Source organism: Lineus longissimus, chromosome 5 (assembly GCF_910592395.1).
Source record: "Lineus longissimus chromosome 5, tnLinLong1.2, whole genome shotgun sequence".
NCBI lineage: Eukaryota > Metazoa > Nemertea > Pilidiophora > Heteronemertea > Lineidae > Lineus > Lineus longissimus.
In genome coordinates, this window is record NC_088312.1 from 21,094,554 (window position 1) to 21,119,766 (window position 25,213).

Consider the following 25,213-nt stretch of genomic DNA (forward strand, 5'->3'; position numbering starts at 1 on the left):
AGCAGTTTTGTATCCATGTATGAGACATTAAGCGCGCCTCAGGCTGGAGCATTGGGCGACTTACAGAGTCACCTCTGATATTCCCGACATCATGTCAGTCGAAATTAACCAAGGCTGACCCCATAACTCCACAAAGTTTGCCAACTTGACCACAAGAGGCACCCAGCAGGAAAGACGGGATTGTCTTTTGGCCCAACAGAACAATATGGACACCGTTTGAGGAACAGGGTCCGAGGAATCAAACAAGAGCAACTTACCAATATCTTTTGAGGTCATTTTCTTCCTCTTGCCGAGTAGAGGTTGGATAGCTTCGATGCTCTCTGGCGGGAATGTGATTTCTTTCTTTTGCGGGTGATACTGGGCGCTCATGTGCTGCTGCGGCTGAAAGTTAACATTATAACCCGATTAGATTTCTAATGTGTTTTCTTGTCTTCGTTGCTTGTTCGTGCATGCTTTATTGAAGGAACACAGTATTTCTCTCAAATACTTACTTGCATCTTTCCAGGTGAAAAGCCTTTATCTCGATGTGGTGACATACGTTGGTTCCTTGGTGGGAACGAGGCGGCGTGGGGCATACTAGGGGTATTGGGCATCATTCCTGGAGGCCCGCTTGAGAAAGGCGGTCCACTATGCTGGCTGGGATACCTGGGTGGCATCTGTGGGGGCCACCGGCCTTGTTCTGGACCTGAAGCGTGAATATATGGACGCATAAGAAAAAGAACTCCAGTGATAACAGAACATGCACACATAGCGCAAATAACCGGCAGATCATTGCAATGGACTGAGGATGCTCTTTAGGAAGACTTTTTTTGTAGAAAATGCTTCTCTAAGGGGCCAACATTGAAAGGTCTGACATCATTACCATTATCTCCAATATTCAAAGCCAGGTATGATAATTATTCAATCATGACACATTTTCTCCCATGAAAGAACTAGATACTCAGCCATCTAGTGGATGCGGAAAGAACTATATTTATCACAGCGTGATACATTTTATTTTACTGGTATTACTGGTGTGTTGTTTCGCAACCACTGTTAACCCTTTCACTGCAGAAGCAATTTTTTCTTTGCAGCGCCCGGTGAAGAGCAATGGCTAGCTGTGCTAACAACTATTTGCACGCTAAAATGATATTCAAAAGTGTCGCCACCTATAGTTTATGGATCAAACTAATGTTTCCAAGTTGGTAAGTACGTTTAGAGGGGAGGAATTAATATTTTATTTCTAAATAGCAGCAAAAGGGTTAGGCACTGCTACAAGTTAAGCACAAGAACACGCTAAACATGGCAATTAGCAAATTATTTAGCACACACACGTTAGGATAAATGATTAACACTCAACTAACAAAACTTTATAGTTCTCTGATAAAGACTGCCCCAAAGTAAACAAATTTCCAGGTGCATCGCACCACTACTCGAAGTAATTTGGATGACATCATTACCCCCCAAGATATTTTTTCACAGCATGTAACATAAATCATGTTGGCCAGAATTTCAAACTGTTTTATACATTCTTAGAACCACATTCTGTCATGCTTTCAGGCAGATTCCATTAACAAATGCTCACCCCAACGGCGTTAGAAACCAAACTGACAGCTCACTTGCCAATCTTGACCCACTAGCACTTAGAGGCTTGCTTTTAACTCAATCTTAATGGGCAAAAGCGGAATTATTGCAGAACATATAAAGTGAAGGAACCAATTCTCATGAAATGTTTGAAATTCTGACAAACAAGCTCAAGCAGAACATAGGATTTGTACAGAGGCCACCAATGAGTGCCGTATCTACCTGGGGTGGAATCCATGGGACCCATCATGCCGGGCCGGGGACCGGAGGAGTACGAAGGATACGATCCAACGCGATTATAGGCTGAAAAGGCAAATAGAGCACTTTCGTACTAATCTATTTTACCGGATCTGGGTGTGAGGACAGGGAGGGGGCAGGGGGGTTTGCAGTCAATTTGAATTTAATTCCAGGTAGAGAATAGATTGTCTGCGTGGAATAGAAGTCAAACTGGTCAAATACAGCTCAAGTGTTCTCCACAGGATATTCTTTAGTTGCCTGGTTGAAAGCCACAACTGCCAAGAGTTGTAACTTAGTTCCATCAGTAACAGAGAGTTCCATCAGTAACAGAGATGGCAGCCTTCTTGTTAGCAACTGTCCATAGAAAAACAGCCTCTTTTCCAATGTTCATATTTCAACAACAAGATAGTCAACATTTTCTCTCAAAAGTAAACTTTTCTCATCAGTATGGCCCACAGTGGAGAACACCGAGCTAAAATAAACTTAATAAGCAAAGCACTTCTAATTTAAAATCAACAAAATTTGGTTCAAAATTCATAACGCTAGATAAGGCAATGTTTGAAATGAAAGCTGGCTCAACTTAAAACAAAGCATAGCAGTAATGAGGGGTAGGGGGCAAATACAACAAGGATAGCCTTTGAGGCATAAGCTGACAAAAGCAATACCGGTATCAAGTTCAAAATTCACCCGCAGTTAATCATAGAATATTTTGGTTAAGTTTTCCAATGTAATATGGCCAAGAAACAAACATATGGTGGCCCTAACAAGGACAGAGTATTTGTTTTTTGTAAACTGTAATTGGCCCATTTGTTTTTGGATATATTCAGAATCACCTCAAATCGACCAAAAAACTTTTTTTCTTTCATCTTGGGCAATGAATTCAAAGAGTTTCCCCCATTCCCTTCCATTTCTTGTCCTTGAAGGGCCACCAGTGAACAAAACAAGCTATTTTGTGTTATATGTTAGATTGGTTAAATGACTATTGAACACAAGCACTTCAACTAGTCCTACTTGGTTATTTCGTTATGATATTTCGAGAATGAAAAAAGTCCTGGTTTAGAACCTGCCACAAAACCCACCTGGAGGAGGACCTGAGTAGCCATCTTTCTTTTCAAAATCTGGGAAACGTTTCTGAGCTGCGTTGAACATATCTCGTTGCTGATTGGGCGGCTTCTGCCCGCCTGGGAACATCGGACCTTGCAGATTGGGAGACGCGGCTGCTGGCGGTTGATTGGTTGGCTGCTGATTTGGAAACTGTTGGTAACCGTCGCCACCAGGGCCTGAAAATGGCGGTCGTGGTCCGGAGAAATTTGCTGGCTGGTTCGGCCCAGAGAATTGAGGTTGATTCATATCTTGTGGTGGCCGCACTTGTGGTGAACCGAAACGATTGGGGAACTGCTCGTTGCTTGGTTGACTTGACATGCTGGTTGGGGGCATGGGGCCCTGGGATGGTGGTGGAGTTGGCTTCAGAGATTGGCCTGGCATCATCTGCTGGTCCATTCTGGTGATGAGAATAAAATATAACATATTATTTTTCATAACTAATATCCGAATTTGTAAGTTGCAAATTAAAAGCCGGACTCATTCATTCTGGCTGATCAGCGACAAAAGCAACTTCCCAAGATTTAAATTTTGCACCTTGATGTCGGGAGACAAATAAGTGTTTTTGATATTCAAACTGAGAGTAGTATACAAACCTTTCTCTGTCAAAAGCAGGTCTGAATGGGAATTGTCCTTGACTTTGCTGGTTTGGCATCCTATTGCCATAGCCTGGCTGTCCAGAGAATCCCTCGGGGGTCGGCATCCGCTGCTGGAAGTTATTGGGGCCCATCGGCCGATTAGGGAAGCCTTCCCCACTGAATTGTTCTCCTTGACTAGAAGCGTTATTGGCATTTCCATACGAATTCATCTGCTGCGGACCAGAACTGGAATAGGGCGGTGCGGCCGCATTCATACTTGTCCGATTATTAAACATGAAGTTGTTGCCCATATTTGGCCCCTGCGTGGGCGGTGTTGGACCTTGCTGTGACTGTGGAGGCTGTTGATTCATTGGGAATCCCGGCATTTGAGGTCCCATGGATGCACGTGGGAATTGATTAGATACAGCATCATCGGAGAACGGATCCTGTACACTGACACACTCGCCGCTGTTAGGCATATTCGAGTTTGGCATCATGCCCATTGGACCTGGTGGCCCAGCCATGTGAGGTGCCATGCCCATATCGTTTGGCATCGAGGGCGGACGTTGCCCCCCAGCTGCGAATGGATCCATGTGAGTGTTCGGTAGACTTGGTGGACGAAATGCATCTTGGGAATTCTGGGAGTGGGAACTCGCTGGAATAAGGATTGAAAGAACGGTCAATAGAGGCTAAAGCAAAACTTTATCTTTCGAAGTTCAATTTCACACCAGTTCATGCTGCTTTCCAATAGTCACGATTTCAAATAGCACAGGGTTGATATAGTACTGTTTTTCAGTGAGGGATTGAAGCAGGACAACAACTGAAGGAGTTGACTTTACACAAATATATAGGCACTGACACAATTCCATCATGAAAACCAAGTAAATTTGGACGACAGCAAAACTGTCAAGCTGGGAAAACATTGTGGGTTTAAATAAACAAATGCAACGACTCCAGTCTATTCAGACGTTTCGTATAATTGGTACTTTTTCAATGAATGACTTTACAAAGCTGGGAAAACATTCACATTCTTGGTACAATGGAACCTCCCTCTGCGGTGCTCTCCACTGAGGACACTAGTTTTGGTCCCAAATTGGTTGTTTCTAATAAATTTTCACCTCTCTAATCAGGACACACCTCTATTAAAGACAGCACTTGTCAGTCTCAGTGTCCTTAATAAAGAGGTTCTACTGTATTAGTCTTTAGTTAAATTCCACCAATACCAACCTGGAGAGGGTACTCGACTCTTTTTACCCTCCTTCTTGTTTGACTGCACCACTTGTTCAAGCTGAGCGAGAATCGGCCCGGGGTCACAATTACCCCGGTCAAGTTTACATTCCGTCGCCAGCATGTGCTTCATGTAGTTCTTCCGACACGTATAGGCGGCGCTGGCTGAGCCACCCATGTTGATGGCCAGACTGATCTCTTTCCACTTCTTGGCCTTTGTGACCTGAAGAGTAAGGGTAGAGAATGAAATTATGGGAATTGAAGCAGAGACTACTTTGGTCTTGTGGCTCAGAACGGTCGAATAGCAGTCATGACACCATGATTTTTTTCCGAGAGCCATAACCGGCACCGACTGCAAATCATCCAAAGTACCAACCAAGTCTTGAACTAAACGATCAGGCTACCAACCTCTAACACTCCTCCCCGCTCCTTCACAGCAAGATACATCTTGAATAGATCCACCGGCTGTTTGCTTATAGTCGGGATGGCATTCAGGGGTGCTCCCCTCTCTTCAACGAAGGCAAGGTAGTGATCCAGGAATGCCCGTCGGTCTGGTTCGTCTCCCATTTCGTAGAGACGCGAGATCTCCGTCAAACTGCCGCTCTTCTGTTGAGAGAAGATGAGAAAGGTTAACCACGACGCTAATGATAAATTGAAAGCTTGGGGCTGGCAAATAGTTCAGCACAGGGTGGATTAAGGTGTCGGAAATTGTACCTAAGAACCGAACCTGTGGTGTAGGTGTAGTGTCCGATGGAATAAAGTTATGTGCTGAAGGAAAATGGACACAAGGTTTGATCTCTGGGCCAACTTCTGAACAAAGTGATAAAGGTGACCTCAAGGGTACAATAAGGAATCAACAGACAACCTCAAGACATCAGGAATATGGCTTTCTTCAACAGTGACAAGCAGACCTTGGAGAAAGTAATGGCCACAAGAAATGAAACCTTGTGCAGATCATAAGATATTCACTTATTTGATGAACAATCACAACTAGAGACGTCACTTTATTACTGTTATTCACATGCTAACTTAAATCAAATGTGCTGACAAGTCATTCATATCTACAGATGGAAAATCAAAACTAGAGCCCCACTCTCTAGATCAGCAACATCACTTTTTGCACATGATGAAAACTGTTGGTCAGTTGGTTGCAGGCTAGGTTTCTACTGTTCTGTGCTTATCAAAAATGACTAGTATAGTATTTATTTTCATGATTTAAACAAAAATCAAGCTAAAATGGGCAACTAGCGATTTCTGATTGAATTCTGAAAGTCGCCAATGACTTTGATGGTTTCGAGTCTGAAAATGACATCTACACATTGTCCTTATTCCAATTTTACTCAGAAAGCTCATTGTTGAAGGGTGTACCTTTCAAGATTAGGCACAAACATGATCAGTTTTTAGTATCAATAGATTTCAACATATTGAGAAAACAAGGAAATTTCAAGTGAAAATGTGCATATACATAGGTGAGAGACATGAGACGAAAGCTTCTACGACAAACAGGTAAAAATTATCACAAACAACCTAATTTCTATCAAAGCATAAGGGCAATATAATGACTGAGTTTCTAAGTTTACAAATCTAACCAAAGTTAACAAGCATTGGGTTAAAATCCGCAGCAGAAACTTATGTTATCGTTGACGCATGAGCAAAGCCTCTGCTTGGCTGGTTCAAGCCTTGAAAGGGTTAACGAAAGAAACAAAAGATGGTTAGACCTACCTAATCGATCAGTAATGAGTTGTCTAGGTGGTAATCAGGTCAGGCTAAACTACCCAATCTCGGACCGAATCAAAAATATTGAAATGGCACGCTTTACATTTTTTCAGTATTCAGTTTCTATTCTGGTCCAAAATGTTTATTTTAGTAAACGAATTCAGCCTGAAAGAGTTAAATCATGGCCGATTTTCTTTAACCTCGCACCTGACACCCTCATTACTGATCACTTATTAGCAAGCAGTAGCGCTCCTAGCATTGTAACTGGCAGCTACAGCACATCGAGATGGGGTCATTATAAAATGTCACCTACATGTGTGATCTGATGGCGGTCAGTGGTGCTTACCGGAGTACCCGGCCAGCTCGGGCTACTGATGTTCTCCAATTCATCGGGGAACGATGTCATACTAGTGGCCGGCGAGGGTGCGATTGGCGTCGGCGGGTGAGAGGCCGACAGCGCATCCTGAAACTGAAGGTTTGAACCAATGAACAGAACACCCAAGGATAGAGTGTTATAACAGAGGAACCAGCCAAAGTTAGACGATGGACCCAGAATATTTTAGGTCGAGGAATATTTCAATAGAATATGAAATGCCCTGAATATATTTTATGACAAGTTTTTGCATTTCTTTGGTTTTCAACTCACGTTTTGTTCACATTCAGGGAAAACCTTTCTTTGGTAATCTGATTATAGCTCACCATCAAGTTACTGTGGGCATTTTATTCAGTCTCGTCTTCGGCTAGTTCTGGCAAAAGCTTTCACTGCACACTTAGTTATCTTACCTATAACCAGGTGGCAGCATAAGTCTCAAACCCAGAAATCTGAAATTTTGCAAGCAGTTGCCCTCAAAAGCTACCATCATCAGAAGCTTGCATACCTCAGTCCCAGGGTTGAGAAGTTTCTAACTATCAACATGTATGCTGTAAACTGTGAAATGTTCGTCAAATGAAAGGTTGGCAAATAAGCTGACTTTCAATTAGCCGCAGTTTAATACAGTGTTTGCTGCCAAAATTGAACGGTTAATCATTAGTTTGAATTTACATTGGATCGTGCATTCAGAAAATAAGAACATTTCACAGTTTACAGTAATGGGTCGTTTCGCCCCCATTTTTCTCAACAGCAAGCTTTCTGTGGCAAAGGGGAGGCTCTGGTCAGGGCAATACAATAATTTTTTCTGGAGAAAAGGGGGGGCGTATTTCCAACCGAGCTCCGCATTGTCACGGAAAGTAAGTGTACATTGAGTTGGCGCAGTTTGTTATAGCTTTGACGAGAGCAGCATCTATCGAGTTTGTTACGGCAGCTATGTGTTAAGATCGAGAGACAGTGTTATGGTGATTACAGACAAGCGGCTATTTGTGAAATATGTATGCAAAGAGGAGAGTGTATGATCAGTATAGAATTACAATCATCTGGACGTCAAGTTTGCCTCCGACAGAATGGATTTTTCTGGTAGATTATCCAATTGCAGTTCTTATGGTTATTACAACTGTGACCAAATTGGCAAGGTGATTTCATATTTTTTGTATTGCAATTTCCTTTGATAGGTCATCATCACCCATTCCATTTTGGAATACCAGTGTGGTCGAACACTTCTGCCGCTTCTGATTGGAAATATCAGCGTGGTCTGACCCCACTTATTTGCAGTCCGAAACACCACCCAAATCTTCAAGCAGACCGTAAGTCTTGTAATTGTGATCAAAGTACTTTGAGGAAGCTGGCATGAAGATTTTCACTTTTTGTTAGCAAGTTTTCATTGTTGCAGGACACCTTTTGCATACATAATTCATAAACAACCACTAAATGTGCAAGATTGTAGTCTCTGCACCTACCCTTTTGACCTTTTCTTGAGTGACGCCAGTGTCCTCCATAACTAACGTAGACTGCGACGAGTTGCTGTCGTGGTTCATGAGCTCGGCGGCGATGGCGCTCATCGGGGTCGTGGCGGTCAGCATGTCGCCGATACTCGTCACAGGTGTCGTGATGCTCTGCGTAACTGACGTAGACGATACTGAAAATGCGAATGTCAAATCAGCATCAAGCAAATTACAACATTTATCATGAGAAAAGGACTGACATTTTTGAGATGAAAACCTCAAAATGAGTACAAGCTTGAGGAAAACAAACGGTTTGAGGACAAAATAGCCTTCAGCGGACTGGGACGAACTGAGGGGATAACACCCCAAGGACAATTCTTCCAGTGATGAAGTGCCCTTCAGCCCATTATCACAGTAGCATTTCTTCAGATTTTAAAGCGACATGATTTAGTGTTGAACTTCACTTTAATTCCAAAACTCACCAGACATGTTACCGAGAGCATCGCCAGAATTCGAATTCTCTCCACCAGAGTGCTCCATATGACTGGTAAGTGGTGAACCGCTCGATGACACAGACATGCAGTTGGGGACCGGCGTCGTGGACGGAGTTGGCCGAGACCCTGAATCAACGCTGTTCACCTGCGCCTGGAGCTGATTCAACGTGTGCATCTGGCCACCCGACATATGGTTAGGCATGACTTGATTCACACCCGGATTCTGACTTGACGAATTAAAGTTCATGTTTGGCTGCTGCTGCTGTTGCGGTGTAAACATGCGTGGCGACTGTTGTCCCATTCCTGGCGACCGGCTGAATTGCTGTCTGTGTGCAAGAGTTGCTGCTGCTTGCAAGGCCGCGTCTGCAGCAGCTTGCGCACCTTTGATACCACCAGGTCCCGGCATTCTTTGGTTGTTGGGCATGCCCGTGTTTGCCGCGGGCATTCCCGGCATGCCCTCAGCTGGCATCCGCTGCCCGCTCATTCCACCTGGTCCATGCATTCCCATTTGTCCTGGCATTGGACCGCCAGCTCCTGGCATGCTCGGGCCATTCATGGGCACACCAGGACCACCACTACCTGGCATACTCGGGCCATTCGAAGGCATACCAGGGCCACCACTACCAGACATTCCTGGTGCACCACTGCCCGACATAACCGGACCATTACTGCTTCCTGGTATACCAGGACCACTATTACTGCTAACTGGACCACTATGAGACATTCCTGGCCCACTGTTACTATGCATACCTGGGCCACTACTGCTACTAGGCATACCAGGGCCACTGCTATTCATATGCATACCCGGGCCACTGTTACTGGGCATACCCGGTCCACTGACGTTACTGGGCATACCAGGTCCACCACTGTTAGGCATTCCAGAATGTCCTGGTATACGTCCACTTTGAACGCTTTGCGAGCTAGGTAAACCAGACGAAGCACTATCCTGCATGCCACCTTGATTGTGCAATCCTACATTATTCATATGCGACGAGTTCATAGAATTCATTTGATTCGGCATAGGTCCATTTGGGCCAGGCCCAGATCCGGAATATCCATGACTATTGAAATTTCCATACTGGTTGTTCATGCCCATACTGTTCATGCCACTTTGGTTGAATGAATTTCCCGGATATCCGGGCGGCATGCTCCGACTGCCTCCCATTCCTCCTGGAAACATATGATTCGGTCCCATTTGATTTGCATTGCTGAATGAATTTTGTTGTCCTCCGTAACCTTGCATGCCGCCTGGACTCTGCGACCGAGGAAAGTTGCCTGAAAATACAACAGAATATGTAAACCGCGCCGTAGCTTACCAAAGGTGACAAACCACAGTTGCTCAATCGGTATTGCATTGCTGAGGTTGTAAATGCTGCATTCTATGTGATATAAAGTATGTCCCATAAAAGAAGAAAACAAAAACTAAGGAAATTGAAACTACTCGTTGTTTTTCAATAAAGGTGAGAACTATCAGTAAATTCAGCAACAACAAACAACTTTGACCAGTATTTAGCACTAACTTTTGTGATTCCTTTTTTTGGACACACCCAGTACAGTATCACGCTCTAAGCAGGGCTCACCTTGCTGAGGAAATTGAGAATTATGTTGGGAATAAGGCGCCATCTGCTGACCAGGCATCATACCGGGATGCATCTTACCGCCAAAGTTCATCTGATTATGTCCACCAGGGGGCGGCATCATCTGCCCACCAAAACCTGAAAGCGAAAAGTTAGAAAATCTAATTTCAGTTTCTAATCAATTACTTCAGTTTCTAATATCAAAGTAGTGTCCTTTATAGAGAGGTTGTCCTTGATAGAGAGGTGTCCACTAAGGAAGGTTCCACTGTATTATGATTGCAAGGCCTTTAGAGTCAGTGCACCCAGACTCTGGAATGAACTTCCAAGGAACATCAGGGAATCAGTGTCTGTGGACAAAAAGAGACTAAAGGGACACCTGTTTTTGTAGACATTTGTGAACTTTTTAACAGCGCCTTGAGCACCATTTCCATGGTGGATCTGGCGCTATACAAGACTCCGTATTGATTGATTGATTGATTGATTTAAGGAATTAATACCTCGCTGGCGGTCATTGGTTGTATAATCAAGACCGCTCGGGTAGACCGAAAATGCAGTCCAAAACCCGAGGCGCTTCGCCGAGGGTTTTGGACGTAATTTGAGGTCTACCCGAGCGGTCTTGATTATACAACCAATGACCGACAGCGAGGTATTAATTTCTATTCTAAAAGGTTTCAAAATTAAACAAATTAAATACGATTTGAAAGGTATATATGTTCCGTTTTCGTCAAAGAATGATCCAGCCTGGTGTCCGGAACTCCGCCATATTGTTGCTTGTGAAGATGACGTCACGCAGCAAGGGAATTCCCAGTAATCCTGACTGACGACCTCGAAAGAGTCCTCGGGTATCCTCCCTACTTCACAAATCCCAATATCGGGGAATACTTCAAAATCTCGTGTTCTTGACATTGTTTTGTGGGGCTGAGTCGTTGCTTCTTGGTGAAGATAATTCGTCTGCTAAAATTCAGAATTTTATACCTACCCAGGCGGTCATTGGTTACGATACCAAGACCGCTCCGATCAAAACGAGGCGTAATGTATTTTGTATTGGAAACAATGATATACTGTGACCAAGGCCTTTTAGAATGATTGATTGATTGACTCACCTTGATTTGCCATCGGTGTTTGATTCATTTGGTTAGGTCCATCAACATGACTAGAAGGAGGACGAGGGGGCATCGGACTCCCCGCTTGATTACCTGAAACAATACAATCAAATCAATAAGTTAGAGATGCAACAACCTTTCAAATGCTCAGCAGCAAACCCAACTCTCAGAGAGTCGAACCAACTCTCAGAAGACAACTAGTTCAAGCCAATGTGAGCAGGGGGCAGCAGCTTCCATGATGTCGGAGCATGATTCACCCTTCACCTTTACAACAGACAAACCAAAAAGGGTTCTCAAAAATATAATTGACTATCAACAGAAATACAAGAAAAACCCCAAAAATACTATATTAAGAAGACGCTTGGAGCTGTACAGAGTCGAGCCACAGACTTGACTATGACATTTGCAATGAATAAGCACTGTTGACTCATACAGTGTATCTATGGCTAAATATCTTGTAAATAATTTATGGCATATGATCTGACCATGTGGGCCAAAATCAGAAACTGGAACGGTGGACTTGGAGGACAGGATCGAGGACGACGCATTGTCTGAAAGTTGACAGAACGCTGTTGCCGAGGTGTGATTGAGGGGTGCCTCCTAATGTTCTGATTCACCCAACCCGTTAACCCTTCAATGCTGATTGTGGCATCAGTCACCGAGATGAAAATAGCACCATGATGAGACACCCATGACAATGGATGGAAACAATAGGGACAAATTGCTGCAGATGCACTAAAGTCAAGTTTGTTGTTGCTGTTTTGTTCGGCCCTTGTCTGCGGAAGCATCGGAAAATGTACGCAAACATTTTACCAACTATTTAAGTGAACTTTTAGCGCACACTTCACAGGAACTCTGCAATGTTAGTATCATTGCAATGTAATGATCATTGCTGGCCCACAAAGACAACCACTACATCTCCTTTAAATGAGAGTCATGTTCCAAAAGATGTCAGACAACCATTAGAAATGTACACAGCTTGTTCTAAAGAAAGATGACAATGATATGAAAATCACGGCGATTTCATGAACCCCGCGCCATGTTGAAATAATCGTGTCAATACATTTTCTGTATATTTTCGACAGAAAAACCGAGTTGCCTGACCCTTGACCTTTCGTATATTTATAGCGACGTACTAACTAAAAGGGCATCGAATTTCACTCAAATATCAAAGACGTTCTGTTTGAACTAAAATAGGGCAGTGAGGGTTAACGAATACAAATTTTTATCAAATTAGCAGAACGTAAAACAACGCTGCAGCGAACGCGTAGTTGATGTTTTCCACGATCCATACCGGCCGCGCTGATATCTCCGGCTCTACAATGATTATTCTATGCAGCTCGAATACATAACAAGCCCGTATTGATTTTCCCGCGGAGCCTCCAGGCATCGGGCTCTCGTCGCTACACTAGGCACACGATCTGCCAACGAGAGAGAATCGTTGCTAACAACTCCCACGTGATAAATACAGTTTAGAACGAAAGCCTAGAAACAGTCATTGTTTAGCATTGGCTGAGCTCAGGCAAAAACCACACTTCTCGTTTTATAACATCAGATGGAAAATACGGAGTTTGCATCAGCCAATCAGAGACTGAATTGCCGCGGCAAGAAATTACAGGACCTTTCTCAGAAATACAGGATTTGCTCCGCTCTGTTGCTATGGCGAGTGAGCAGCTATCTGTATAATGGTTACCATGGTGATAATGACAACAACTTCACCAGCATCTTAGGCGCGCAACTTTTTAATTTTTTAATGCGCGATGCGGGATTTCACACTCGGGAGTGATAGACAGATAGATTTGATGGCAGATCTATTGAAATCCCACTGGGCACTCAGCGAGGCCTGTCCATTTAGTTCAAATGTTAGCTTTCATTCTTAGATGTCATATTGCAACAATGTACAAACCCGTGTATTTGAATATACAACAGGTGCCCCCTGCGGACCAAGACATAAACTAGAATTTCCTGACTAGCCACTATGTGATCAAAATCACCAATTAACCAGGTTTTAAGTGAATGAAATGGTGCCACCTATCAATACTTACCAGTAATCGAGGCCGGCGTATTCGACCTTGAACCAGTTGACCCAACTGACGGTGACCTCGAAGGTCGTAGCACACCGACGGAAAGGTGTTGAGGTGCGGTCGAGGTAGGCGTACTTCTTGCTCCACCAGAACTATTTGAGTCGGAATTTATATCATCAGCATTTGTTGGTAATTCCTGGAACGATAAAGAGAATTGTCATATCAAAATGTGGAAAAGTGGAATTAGAATATTCGTTTCACCGAACAAGGTCTGTCCAGAAACGCTTTGCTATGTACTCAGTCTCAAAAAGCTGATGATCATCAAGGGGTTAACAACACCAATGCCGACATTTACATCACTGGCCACAGAGCTCTACAGTCAGGTTCCCCCCCCCCCCCCACACCCAAGCCCCCTACCCCCAAAAGTACAAAACAGAGACAATCCTGCTCGTAATCTCTCACATCGACTCCACATCCTGAGCACACAAACTTCACTAAGATGTCCTATTACATTATTTGCAACCTCCAGAGGGCACCACCAACTCACACTGACAAACAACTCCCTAAATCTTTATTTTCAAAGTTCTGATACGATGAAATGAAACTACACCAAACCACCGAAAATATCCTGAAAATATCCCTCCACTGTTCGGGATTTCGCCAACTGTCACTAATGTGGCCCTTTTCCCATTTGTGAAATTCTCTATTGATAACAAAAACGCCATGTGTTCACTCTGTGTATAAACCCCATATCCTGAATGTACAGCTTGCTCGAGATAGAGAGAATTCTATATAGGCCACGAGTGTATGGCAAGCCGTCTATGCATTAGCGCTGTATGGCTGGTCTAGGTGGAGAGAAGGAACATACAAAATTCATACTTATGGATTAGAGACAGGGGTTGGACTTTCTTTGGCGCAGTTATTGCGAATGGGTTGGAAATGATAAAATTAGGCAAAAACTTGTCAGAATAACTTCCCAATACCCTTATCTGACTGAACAATTGACTGACAAAGCCAGGCTTTAATTATTGTAGAGATTCTAAAATTTCATCCATACAAATCATGAGTTGAGTTGTGTGAGTTTCATTGTGGCCATACGGAGTTTTGGACCGGACAAAATTTGATCTTTCGAGACGAAAAATTGATAGGAAATTACCTGAACTAAAGAAATGTTGATGTTTTTTTATTTCACTAACTTTTACGCATAAGTTTTGTCACTTTTCCGAAGTTAAGAACTTAAATATTTTGGTTGATATAGAAGAGAATGAAACAACAACCAAACGGAACAATCTTTCCCCATAAATCCCATCAACATTAAAAAAACACCTCAAGTCAAATGAACAAACAATCACATAAAGAGCTTGCATTTAATTCAATTCCCCAGTGTATTATTACTACTGTGTGTTGGACAAAAAAGAAACAAAAATTGAAAATATACCCATTTTTTGTTAAATACCTGGTAACATGAAGTTCAATAGACATGCTCAACATGTTACCACCTTTTTTAATGAATCATGTTTTGACTGAATTAAATGCTACTATTACTCGAAACATAAATATTTTTTGATAATCCTCCGCGAGAGTCTCATAAACCAACTCAATGACAATATTTTCAAAACCCATTCACTGCCATCTAACAATGTGTAAATATGCAATTGTTAATTACTTGTTAACGAGTCACTAACAACCTCAATGTTGGGACATAAGATCAATCAAATTATGCAAACCGGTGTGATGTCACAAACCAGTGTTTAGCATAAATCTGATTCCAACAAGTTCCAGTAAAAATCAGGTGCCGTTAAATTTGACTCTAATCGAACTAATTAATTAGCTTGTTGTTAAGTCCATATTACCCAGAGTTGGTCATGTGTAAAAAATTCTGAGTTGAGAGCTGAGCGTCAACAAGAGCATTAATAGTTCTATAAACAATATCGGGCGATTGTAATGTAAGTAGGAGGAAACCGGAGACCCCGGGGGAAACCTACACTGACGAAGAGAGTCATTCTCTCTGTCACACGAGTATACCTGGACTGATTCAACATGGGACCTCCGAGGTGACAGGTTTCCAATGCGTCACTCCCACAGCCCCATGGTCATGTATAAATACATAATGCTCAGGTTTAACTATATTACTGTTAGATTCTAGTAAACTCAGAAACTTTCAATTGGCAGGTTTAAGTGAGAGCACATCCCCACCCCTGTGGCAGGGGTTGCCTCCCAGGGGTTTGTACCACCTCATAATCTCATCGGGGAGGGTGTGACTGATGTCAAAGCCTTGGGGATCGGGACATTTTGTCACCACACAGGGTTCTCACCATATCAACCTAGTTTTCACCTTGAATTTTTCACCTAGAATACAAAGATTTCAAACTCGACATCCTGCATTTTTTATCTTCTGAGAGAATAAGAAATCATCAGGTTTCACTTGCTCTATCAGAACTTTTGAACAAAAACAAGAAATTTAGCAGAGAAAAGATCAAAATACACACGTCTTTTTGTATCAAATTACAACTTTAATGAATGAAGTCATAAATTGTTTTCTCCGTTGAATCAATAAAAGATGAAGAAGGAGCCGTCAATCTTGATTCCTGGCAGAATATATTGATAATTTGAATAACAAACGAGGACATTACCAAACCGGAGTACGCCATTTGGCCTGGAGCCAAAAAATAACACGTGGGGGCCAATAGTATTTCCTCAATGAGTTAGAGGCAGGATTGTTATGTATAGTAAATAGACATTAATACATTGATAGTAAAAGTAATCTTTTCTCCTTTTTTCCCACTCAACTATTTCTAGGAAATGCACAGGATGAACTGATTGGCATGTGATTACACTTTGAGGCCAATGGAATTTGAAAATGTGGTTCTTCAAGGTGAAGTCCCCTTTGAGTTATAATATGATTCTGCTGAACATTTTTCAAGGAAGGAAATTTAGCAAGGGAAACAATCATTTACCCTTTAACACGGACGAAAACAAATGTTCAGACATCTTAATTTTCAAAAAGTACATGTATACATGTATAAATGTTACTGATACTTATACCATAAAAGAAATGGACACATAAAGCATGGAGCTATTTTGAAACGGTTCGATGAATATTGCGTGGGATAAAAGGGAATCATGTGGATTAACCAGCTTTTCTCTGAATATCAAGCAACTTAGTTCTTCAACTCTTTACTTGTTTCCCCAACTTGTCTCGTGATTTGTAAAACCTCGATAAAACCAACGCCAACAATTCAGCACCTCCCTGTATTCACACACCCCTTCACTGTAAACTTGACGTCAAACCCGCTCTGAAACCTACCCTACCATACGAGCGAATGCATGCTGGCGTTTCCATTCCCGTATTGATCTGACGAGAACTGGTGATAAAGCTAAACTGATGTAGCGATGGGGCTCAGTTGATGTGCCACGTTAACCAGCTATGGTTTGAGAGAGAGAGGGGTGGTGTAATCTATCGTGTAGGAAGAGGTTGTAGGGAAGGTGTTCAAGACAGCGGTGCGGTTGTGTACAGACGACAACCTGTCACAGAACAACATGGCTCAGCTCAGCTCACATGGCACTTACACAAGGTATGGTTCAAGACAGAAGTTCTGTCAGTTAAAGAGGCGTGTCTCAGGACAATGCTGTGCCAGCACTTATTATGTTTACAGAGTACACATAGAGGGCGATCATGAAGGAATCAGAATTTGTACAGAAACATTCTACAAACTGTTAGTGAAGAATTCCAAGAGTTAATTTGAGCGCCCTCTTCACAAGAACTTTGTAATTATCATACGTGCTGGCCGGCCTCGAGACATTTCTCTTTTAACGATATCTTGTGGGTTACTGGTAACCAGCCGGGGTAGATAGCGATGTAGTGATGTCGAGCTGGGGCTCTTCACCAACCATGTTCCGAATCAGAGCTGTGTGGTTGGTTCTGTAGGCTATGTGGGACACCGTCTTGCAGCATTAGGGAGAAAAGACACAGAAGTCGAACAACAGGATAGAAGAAAAATAAATTACCTTTTCACTTTTGCCATCTATATGGTTTTGATGTACTCTATAACAAGGGACGTTCGATTTCTGCCAAGAGAGGAGAAGGAATGGTTTATAGTTTAAATTGGTTAACTAAATGGGCTGCAGACAGTAAAGGCAGTGACAGACTCGTTTGTCACATGTGTCATATTTTCCTCACTGTGTGTACTGTAATAACGCAGCACGGTGAAAAGGTACAACACAAATCGCTGACACAACCATAAGTCTTTCACCATCCTTGTCACTTATGACCTCAACACCAGTTTCCAAACAGCGGCATAGTAGACCACTCTTGTGGAATCAAGACTTCTGCATTGAGATACCAAGGCCCTGATACTTTCCATCTTCAGTCGAAACTGTAAGGGACCGAGCACCTTGCCCAAGGACATGAACCCCTTTCTGAAAAGTGAAAATTTTGGCAGAAAAGCGTAACTCTGAAACAAAATAAAGTCAGTTAAGTGCATTGACCAAGGAACAAACCCTCTTGGTCATGGACAACTTTTCTATGAATAGTTCAGCAAAGTCAACTCCGACAAGTAAAGTGCTTTGTCCAAGAATAGAAACATGAATTAAAACCACCCTCATTCATTTCCAGACTAGGCCTATGTATGCTTGAAACAAACTCACCCAGCAAATAACAATACAAGAGATCATAGGCCTAAAACTCTGCCTTTCAGGACCATTCAAAAACTGCTGAAGTCTGCTTACCTAGATTTCTTGGAACAAACAATTCTTACCCAGGCCTCAATTGTCAACCTGAGATTTCAGTTGACAAAAGTCTGGTCAGATCCAGGTCCCCTCTCAGAGTTGGTCTCCCTTGGCGCTCCACTGCCAAAATACCGCACAGAGCGCTCTACACTCGGCCCCATACAAGCAGAACGCTTCACAAAAGCAAATTTCCACACTATTCAAAGTTAGTGGGCTATGTATAGACCATGCAAGTTGGGACACATGTGTACCAAGTATTACTACACACAATTGAACCAATGGACTATTGAATTCAGACCGAACAAAAGAACTCCAAAAACTTGGCAGAAAGTTGGACAAACTTACCCAAAAAATTTATCAGAATCAAAAATATCAGAAAATCAGTCAAAAATAATACCAAGAGTTAAAATTAAGCACATGGACGTGGCCAAATCTGGGAGTCCCCAGCCTTGAGTAAACAAAAGGCCCCAAGCTCGGGGATAAGGCTGGGAACAATCAGGGTCAGTGAACACAAAAGCCCCATTCAAACCCCGCTCACCCACCCAGAACAGAACAATGCATTCGGCACAGCCAAAAAGTTCCATGAAATTCCTCCTGCCTGGAATCAATGCCATTTAAAAAGTTTGGAGTTTTGTTTTCAGGATTTGGCTGTTCCATCAAAGTGCAATTCCATATCTGCTGCTCTCTGCTGTGATAAATCAAAGTGCTATTTTTAAATATCTTATTATAATATCGTACAGGTTGAGCTCATCCTAGCAAAATATCCAAGTCCACTTGGGGAACTTGGGTCAATATAAAATTTACATAAATCTAAAATCTATCAAATACCAGTGTCTCAAAAAAATTTCAAGAATTTAAAGGGGAAATTAACCGTGCCAAACACACAATGTAAAACTACTAAATCCTCCCTATAAAATACACTGAAGCCATATGACTAGATTTTCTCCAACCAACCGCCCATAAGAATCCCCAATTCGGAATGATTCTCACCAAAATTGTCCACTTTCACCAAAATGTGAAAGTTTTCTGGAGTTGTCTTCGTAATCGCGCCATGTGTTCTTGCCAGGAGTTGCGCTCGTCTAATTGCCAACCGAACCTCCTCGCCTGTATGCTGAACACACATCCCCTATACACCATACAGCCAGGCCATTTACATATTCTAAGCGCTGAATAGGCAATGAGCATACACAGTGGATTGTACGCTGTGAACACAGCCAACACATGTGGCAAACACTATACAGACTAGCTTTTTACAGGAGTTCCAAACCAACAAAATTGACCATTTTCATTCAGATTTTCAACTGAAAATTAACGAAGGGCTTCAAAAGCAATTTTCTGAAATCTTCCTAATTTTTCCACCCCACATTGAGCCTGAAAAGTAATTGAAGCTGCCTCTGAAGCAGTTTCATTGTTCAATCTATTTAGGCCACACAGCAGAATGGATTATTCATTAGGAGACTCATTTGCATAAAAGTAGTGCCAGAGCTCCGGGTGATGGCTGCCACAAAGACAGGCTGAATAATGTGTAAGGATACACTATTACCACGCAAAATTGACATAATCGGGGCAAACTAAACACAAATCATGGGAATTTTTGACCAAATCTTCACACCGAATACTAAATCTGCACATTTTCATCAAATAATTTCAAATCTGACGATACTTTTCAAACAGAAATTTCCATCCATGCCACGACATAATTATGTTCCGCGGCAGAATCAATTACAAAAACATCGTCTGCTTCAAATTCCCAGCGTAAATTACGCTCTCGTTATAATGTCGCCAGGGCATTGTCGGGTGTAATCTTCCACCAGGCTGGAGGTTGACAATAGTCGGTGAAATAGTTCCCTAGCCGAATACGCCGTTGTGATATTTGCCTGGAAACTTGCGATAACTCTGTCTACAGAGGGAGGGATATTCTGTTCCTATTGTATTTCTGACGGGTTTTGTTCTCCACATACAGAAGAATTATATTAAATGAAATATCGGGTACCGGTATATGATTACTGCAGAGTGTTATCATCGCAAGGACATTTATGAAAACTTATTTTAGATTTCTGAAACTCTAGATTTAATTTAATTTTTTTGATTCTAATTCTATTTATGTTATGCTTGATATGAAGCAAGGCAAGATGAGTGCAAAAGGGTGCAGAGAAAAAGGAAGTGCTTTATGCTTCATTTTCACCATATATTCTCGAACTAAATCGAGGTCTGCTGATTTATATTTACTTTAAAAATTAGCTCCAATGTTTGCCAAGAGTGCAGTAAAGGTCCATCCCTCCAATATTGGGTGACATTGGCCCAAGGACAAGGTTGGGGTGAAATTGTATCTACATATTATCGTCAAAAAAATATTTTCACTTCAAGCTAAGCTGTACCAGAAAATTATAAATGTTCTGATTGGACTTTGTCTTCCCGGACAAAAAATTTGCCAGCAGCTAATTCCTTTGAAAAGAACCCTTAAACTTATTGCTGAATGTCATTTTGTGTCCTAGAACAGCCGCCCCTGAATACCATTCAAGTTCAACTCCAGGGTGAATAAACTTTGACCTTGGACGGCAAATTGAACTTTTGATTGTTTGAGATGTTACATGGTATTGCAGATGCTGCATAGAATTGTTTCTTCATGATAGCCTCAATTAGAAGGTCTTACCCATGTCATTCATGACCGAGTGATCAGTGATAGCCACACAAGAATGGCTTGACCACTCATCTTTGTCCAAATAATCGCCAGCTGACAAGGAAAATAGATGCTGGGTTCATACTTGGAGGAATTCGGTTTTGGCTCTCAGAAGGTGAAAACCATCACCTATTTGTGTCCTTGGGCAGTACACCTTAGAACCTCTCAATAGCTCCTCTCTGAATAGGAGTACAAATGGGTACAAGTATAATTTCTATCCAAGTCAGGGATATTCCTCCTATCAGGGATAACATCTTGTTAGATGAGCCCTTTGACATGGGCAGACTTCAAGTTTTAGCGCAACACTTTTCAATATTGATCCTAACAATATAGGTTAGGTGTACTTATCTTGTTTTTAGGGCAATGATTATGTCTTTAGGAGGTAAATATTATCGAAGCTGTTGTATTACAGTACATTATCATTTGTAGTGTTTAGGGTAAGGGTGTCGATATATTTTCATCTACCCATTTGAGTGATGGGCATGGTCAGTTTATAAAACCCACCACTTTTCATTTCTATTAATTTTTAAACAAAACCAATTCATAACAATTTATAACGCATATTCCTACCTTCATTTGATAAAACCAAACAAAAAAGTTTTTGCCCCACCGTAAATCAGATCAGAGAAGAGCGAGTATGGTCTTTTTCCACAACACATAATCATGGGAAATATATAAGCCGCGCTCAATAATTCCCGCTGCGCAATGCATTACCAGTCAATACTGTAGGCAATAAAACGGTGCGTCATCTCCACTGGAACAGCTTGTAAAAGCTGAGCATAGTGATTCTAAAATTTCATCAGGGAAAACCTGATAATATGCAAATGTAGTTGTAATTGGTTCCAGGAAGTGGTTCCAAGAAGTCATGTGAATGAGTGGGCTTCACATGAGCCAGGACAAAAATAACCCGACTGGGGAAAAATAAACAAGAGGTGGTTTTATAGGAAAACATATAACTACCTCAGGGGATCATTTAAATCATCTCAATAGTCTCCCATTCATCGGGATTTATCTTTCCGATAAAAAATTAATTAGTTTAATGAATATTTGCACGTTTTTTAATCATGTTATCATGCTAAATCAGGCAGATTTATCAAATTGTGATCGTTTCAAACAGATACGATAAGTTTGATCGTTCAAAGAAGACAGTTCGCCTTTAAATTGGCTGCCCTAACCATCTTTAAAACAATGTCCATAGTACACCATTCAGCCTCATAAATTGGTATTTCAACCTACAATGATTAACCTCTGGAGTTTGATATTGGAATACTATGATGTGTTGATTTTTAAATCTGAACTCTTTCTAATGTTCCTCTGCAAAACCTATTAAAAATATTTTTCCCGAGTTCTTTTATCAAATATGGTTCGTCTTCCTTCGACTGAGAAACATCTTGGCTGTTTCCTTCCAAATCTTTCAACCAGTACACTCTACGAGACTATGTGTTCTACCAAACCGAATAGAAACAGTGCATTTCCAGACATAAATTCCTCCCATCGTGTCCCCCATATCTACCATGGACTGAACACCAGATCTCTAGCTCAGAACTACGACTGACTACACACAGAATGGAGGAATCGAGTATCTTAGCAGACAACAGCCAATAGTTGTGTTTCGGGTTGGCCAATAGCAAGAATGCATCGGGGAGACACGGACTAGTTCTCCAATTCATGGACCAGGAATTAACACCTAATCAAAAATTGTTCAAGTGAAGCAGGGGTATTGTGTGGGGAGAACTTCAGGCTGAAATATGTGAGATAAGGTGGGTTCAGCTGTCTGGATGGGGTGCGCAAAAGGTGATGGAACGACATCCCAGAACAGCCCATGTTCGAAACTTCAGTTCTACATAGGCCTTCCTCGCTGATGAGAACATGAGCATCATCTGAATTTTAACCCTTGATGCTCTATGATGACGTACAGTAAATTGCTGAAGTTTGTCAGAATATCAAATGTATTTACTGCAGACACATTTATTTTTGCTGCCCTTATTGTTCACAAGAAGTCTTTTTTAAATTACGTACTTGAAAAGGTGTTGGCAAAAATACTACACTTTACTGTGCATTTTCTGATGGTCTCTTTAATCTATATGAAAAATGTGGTAAATATATGTCAGTCACAAACCCTTTTTTCAGTTGCAGAATAACATCAGACCAATGAAGTAAAGCCAGTTAAAAGTCTCCCGCAGAGTATTATGATGCGAAATCCTGCAATAAGGCTCTCATCGGTCACCAACGTAGAATACCAACTACAACACAGTGCAATTGATCACGCTAATAGCAATATCCGAGACAGCTTCATTCATCCGGAGGACCATCCATCTCAAAACATCACAACAAATACTACATCGAAAAGACAAACTAGGAGACGAGGCACAACGGTCGACCAATCAGGTGATTCTGTTGCCGAGGCCATTTACAGTCAATCAATGTGTCATAAATATTAGCAACGACCCTGGGTCGATTGTACTATGTCTGTCCAATCTCCGACACAGGGGTTCAGTAAACACAACAAACTTTTTCAGCAATAAATGCTCAATTTTTTTTTTCATTATAAAAGAGGCACTCAAACCAAACTCGTATACAAAATAAAGCTCTCCATAGAAAGACAATTGTTTTTCTATGTGAAGTATTTCAAGCTCTTTGCAGTTGCCGCGACCTGCAACTTAACCATGACAACCCCAGTGATTCCCATTTAACCAATCACAGGAAACTTCTCAATTACAATCATCAATATGATATAGATATTCACAGGTCACACAACAGTAATTGCACGTTTTGTAGATTATCAATCTAGAATACTGAAATCCCCTTTGTGGAGACTTTCTTCTTGTACGAGGCGATCAAAAACCCATCCTCCTCCTGCATGTGAGAATTCCATCTTTTTTGGCATGACAGTATTTTTGGGATGGTCCCTTTACCAAGAACATGACTACAGACCAGGAAGTATGAACATGCACTGTTTTTTAACTGCAGAACATGGCAGAAGAATATGACATCAATGTTTTTATTTTGAGGGCCTAGATTACTTTGTATCAAGCATGGCTTTCTACCTCAATGAAGTAATATTTTGGGGAAGAGAATGCAGCTGGTCAGGATTCTCTTTACTATTTTTGGACTTGCTTTCTTTCAAGGGCACAGGGGGAGAAATTCATAGAGGCAATAGCCTTCATCCCCTCCCCATTTGCCTTGGCGCCAATGAGATATCTTCCATCATGAAGACAGATTTTTTCCTATCCATGCAATGCAAATTGGCCACAGCACAACAGATTAGGTAAACAGAAATTGGTAGTCAGTTGCGTTCTTTTTAAAGCTGCGGGCTGCGTGCATCAGGTTGCTTGGGTCGACACGGCATTTGAAACCAACACCAAGACAAGACACACAAACTTACATTCGCTAGATCACCATCTTGATTGACGACTTGCTTATTTTGGTTTCTCGTACCATTACCAAAACCCTGAAGAGAGAACATGCAGATTTTGTTATTTTTATAGTAGATACTATACATCACCCCTGACAACCACACGTCATTTTGGCCACGACATCACAACACACGGTGTCGCCGTAGGGGAAATATGTCGTCGCACAACACCACGCAGACGTCATGACGTACAGGACAATCAAACGGAAGATACACAAGTTTGACAGATCGTCATTCACAACGGTATTATCAGCGGACCACAGCAGTCACATCACGTCTTGACCATTTCATTATTTTTAGGTCTTTTTTTAGAGATACCGACACCCATTTACATTCAAGCCCTTTTAACTTTAGGTAATATCTCCTTCCGCAAAAAAAGCATATACATAACTCTGAAGTCACTGCACAATGCCATGGTAAAATTCAAAGATGGCAAAATATGCAGCCTTGTTTTATACTGAAAACATTTAAAGTAAGTATCTTGCTATACTCAAAAGCTTTAAGGTTCAAAGCTGGCCAAAACTTGTCAAAACTTTGAACAACCTTTCATGCGAACACCTGCAACTAAGCTGGAGGTACTTATAAGCTGATCAGCCAATAGGTGTCAATCAACACGTCCACGTTTACACGAACCGTGAATGGGTTTTGTCAGCTCCACCTAGAGGTGACATTTTTCATTAGCATCCAATTGTGTCAAGGGGGGGGGGACATGCACCACTGCAGCAGGGGTGTTCCAAGGTGTAACCAGACATCTTTTGCTCAAAATCATCATTCGCTAATGTCAAAATATGGTAACTGACAACATAATAAATTTTCAGTCATAAATCTTGAGGGGGCATATCAAATTTTTTCAAATTATAGGGTCACCAAATATACATCACTGATACATCTCAACATAGTAAATGTTGTATTCGAAACAATCCGACCTTGACCTTTTTTGATGGAGTCCTGTATG

General features: G+C 41.8%; 1 protein-coding gene across 9 annotated transcripts in view; it reads right to left on the bottom strand.

The window, feature by feature from the left end:
- LOC135488780 (AT-rich interactive domain-containing protein 1B-like) overlaps window positions 1–25,213 on the bottom strand; it is a 36,434-nt gene that overhangs the window by 3,770 nt on the left and 7,451 nt on the right. For 4 of the 9 annotated variants that reach the window (XM_064773607.1, XM_064773606.1, XM_064773599.1 and 1 more), the window contains 15 exons: window positions 24,229–24,294; window positions 17,444–17,503; window positions 13,457–13,631; window positions 11,412–11,504; window positions 10,312–10,446; window positions 8,720–10,006; window positions 8,253–8,431; window positions 6,736–6,891; window positions 5,115–5,312; window positions 4,707–4,929; window positions 3,498–4,134; window positions 2,880–3,301; window positions 1,786–1,866; window positions 492–685; window positions 258–381 (listed from right to left, as the gene is read on the bottom strand). In XM_064773607.1, coding sequence (XP_064629677.1) covers window positions 258–381; window positions 492–685; window positions 1,786–1,866; window positions 2,880–3,301; window positions 3,498–4,134; window positions 4,707–4,929; window positions 5,115–5,312; window positions 6,736–6,891; window positions 8,253–8,431; window positions 8,720–10,006; window positions 10,312–10,446; window positions 11,412–11,504; window positions 13,457–13,631; window positions 17,444–17,503; window positions 24,229–24,294 — 4,030 coding nt within the window. The remainder of the gene's footprint in view (window positions 1–257; window positions 382–491; window positions 686–1,785; window positions 1,867–2,879; window positions 3,302–3,497; window positions 4,135–4,706; window positions 4,930–5,114; window positions 5,313–6,735; window positions 6,892–8,252; window positions 8,432–8,719; window positions 10,007–10,311; window positions 10,447–11,411; window positions 11,505–13,456; window positions 13,632–17,443; window positions 17,504–24,228; window positions 24,295–25,213) is intronic. The other 5 variants (XM_064773603.1, XM_064773601.1, XM_064773602.1 and 2 more) reach the window with 5 other exon arrangements.